This window comes from Hylobates moloch, unplaced genomic scaffold (assembly GCF_009828535.3).
Source record: "Hylobates moloch isolate HMO894 unplaced genomic scaffold, HMol_V3 SCAFFOLD_7, whole genome shotgun sequence".
In the NCBI taxonomy this organism is placed as follows: domain Eukaryota; kingdom Metazoa; phylum Chordata; class Mammalia; order Primates; family Hylobatidae; genus Hylobates; species Hylobates moloch.
In genome coordinates, this window is record NW_026652282.1 from 39,095,848 (window position 1) to 39,098,789 (window position 2,942).

General features: G+C 55.9%; 1 protein-coding gene across 1 annotated transcript in view; it reads left to right on the forward strand.

The window, feature by feature from the left end:
- Positions 1 to 620: 620 nt before the first annotated feature.
- Positions 621 to 2,942, forward strand: part of MAOA (monoamine oxidase A) — an 86,512-nt gene continuing 84,190 nt past the window's right edge. Inside the window, exon 1 of the mRNA XM_032756758.2 lies at positions 621 to 2,127. Within this exon, the coding sequence (XP_032612649.1) occupies positions 795 to 2,127 (1,333 nt within the window). The 5' untranslated portion in view covers positions 621 to 794. The remainder of the gene's footprint in view (positions 2,128 to 2,942) is intronic.

The following is a 2,942-nucleotide window of genomic DNA, read 5'->3' on the forward strand; positions in this document are numbered from 1 at the left end:
TAGAATGGGGAAACACATGTTTTCTTATTTCATTTGTTTCTGCACCTTAGCCATCCCTTTGACCTTCGCTTTTAAAATGCAGTCCCACTTAATACATGATAGGTGAGTTATTTTTCTTGCCTACTTGCTTCGATTTGGGTTAAGCGCCTCAGCTTGAAAAACCCCCCAGAGAACCAATAATTGCCTGGTCTCCCGCAAGTGACGGTTCTCGCCCCGCCCCGTCCCGTCTCGCCTCGCCCCGCCCCGCCCCTCCCCGCTCCGCCCCGCCCCTCCCCGCTCCGCCCCGCCCTGCCCCTCCCCGCTCTTCCCAGCTCCGCCCTCAACCTAGTGAGGGCTGGAGGCTGCGCAGACTTCGACGGGCCCTACATGACGTCACAAAGGGGCCAGACCAAGTGGGGCAGCACCCTGCGACCCTGCGATCCTGCCCGGCTCAGCCTCCTTCACATATCTGCTTCCTTAAGTCCGCTGTTGCCCAGATAGCTTTCAGTTAAAACCAAAGAATGAAAGAACTAGGTTGAAAGCCCACGCGGCTACACCCACATCCACTTCCCAACCGCGCCCCCCCGCCTGCAGTGGCATCGCCCGGCCACGCCCAGTGGCAGGACTTCCAGCTCCAGCCGGCAGGCAGGCCGGGAAGGCGGAGCCAGGCCGGCCTAGTGTCACATCTCCACGCCCCTGACTGGGCCCGGCTCCCGGGGCTGGCCTCCAAGAGTGGGTACCGGGAACAGCCTGACCGTGGAGAAGGGCTGCGGGAAGCAGAACACCGCCCCCAGCGCCCAGCGTGCTCCAGAAACATGAGCACAAACGCCTCAGCCTCCTCCCCAGGCGGCACCGGCACCGGCACCAGTACTGGCACCAGTACCGGCACCGGCACTAGTACTGGCACCGGCACCGGTACCGGCACTGGCACCGGCACCGGGCCCAAGGCAGAGGGCCCGCCCGAAGCCAGGGGCACAACTGCCCAAGTCCCGAACCCGGACTCCAGCTTGGACGACACCTCGTACAGCCCGTCCGAATGGAGCGTCCGTTCTGAGTGGCGGTCCGTCTCGGATGCGCTAGCCAGTTCCCAGTGGAGCACGTCCTCAACGGCCGAGGCCGCCTCCTGGAGCTCCAGCATACACTCCCGAATCAGCACTACCGGTCTCAGCGAGAGTATTGACTCCGACTCCAAGAGTGGCCTCCGGGGTTTCAGAGCTTACAGCCCGAGCAGTCGGATCCCCAAGTCTACCACCGGCTCGAACTCCTCCAATGGGGCCGCCACAGCCTCCAACCAGGACACCGGCATTCCCTGGGTATTAGTAACAGGACCTACCCCGCCCGTAAACTCCCCCCTAGAGTCATTGCAAGGGTCTGCCTTCTCCTCAGGGTTCAGCACCCCACGGGGTTCGGTAAAAGGACCGACCCTGCCCCCGGATTCCATCCTGACCTCAGTGCCCGGCTACACTTGGATATTTGTACGGGGAGCTCCTATATCCAATGACCTTTCGCAAGTGTCAATACAAGCACCTCCTACACCCAGTAACAACCCCCGAGTGTCAGTACAAGGGTCTGCCGCATCCTCAGTGTCCAGCTTCCCCTGGGGTTTGGTACCAGGACCACCTCTACCCAATAACATTTCCCCAGTGTCGCCACAAGCACCTCCTGCACCCCATAACATCCCCCCAGTGTCAAGGCAGGCGTCTACCCCCACCTCAGTGCTTGACACTCCGCGGAGTTCAATACAAGAACCTCCTGCACCCAATAATCCTTTCCAACTGCCGACACAAGGACATTCTAAACCTAATAACTCTCGCCGAGTGTCAGTACAAGGGTCCGCCCCGCTCTCAGTGCCCAGCTCCCCCTGGGTATCAGCTGAAAGATCAGCTCCGCCCCTGGGCGCTCCCGGAGTATCAGCAAAAGGGTTCGCCCCGCCCACAGTGCCCGGCTCCCCCCGGGTATCAAAAGAAGGATCGGCTCCGCCCCCAGGCTCCCCGGGGGAGTTGGTAGAAGGGTCCTTCCCACCCTTTGCCGTCCCCACTCCTGTGCCTACGACCCAGGAGAGTGTCAGCCAAAGCATGGAGAATCAAGAGAAGGCGAGTATCGCGGGCCACATGTTCGACGTGGTCGTGATCGGAGGTGGCATTTCAGGTCAGTGTGGACCGTAGCGGTGGCCTGGGGAACCCTGGCCAGTGAGGGGTAGGGGAATCTACAGTAGCTCTTGTGGTGTTTGGGGGTCTCTCATGCATGCGAGAGTGTAGTGTAGCCATGGCTTGGCCCCATATCCTGCGAGGTGGGAGTGGGGGTTGTGCCAGTTTTGCTGGTGGTGTGACTGGGGGAGGCAGACACAATAATTTTACTACTACTACTATTAAATACTAATATTTAATTAGCTCTTGCTGTGCAGTTATATTTAGCACTTTACGTGGATTTTCTCAGTCCTCAACAGTCCTGTGAGGTGGGAACTAAATTCATCCCGGTTTTGCAAAACCAAGAAACTGAGGTCTAGGGAGTTTCAATAACTCTCTTGAGGTCAAATCACCTAGCTTGTAAGTGGCTGAACGATTTTCTCCCATTTAAGACCTGCAGTACTAATTCCTGAGGTGGCTGCTTTGCCTCACTGATTTCATATCCTTTGCCCTAAACAGAACATCAGGATACAGATTTCTGTAGTATTGAGGGAGCAGTAGTGTTATTCCAGCCCTGCTCTTCTCTGTTTTCCGTAGAAAATTTAGTAGGTGAAGAGGAAGGAGGTAGACTCCTTTAAGAAAAGGTTAAAAAAAAAAAAAGGGGGAAGAGGGGGTGAGCTCTTAAACTATTCCTGTGTGTGTGTGTGTGTATGTGTGTGTGTGTGTGTGTTAGAGCTGTGTTTATATATATATATGAACTGTGTTTATATATATATATATGAACTGTGTTTATATATATATGAACTGTGTTTATATATATATGAACTGTGTTTATAT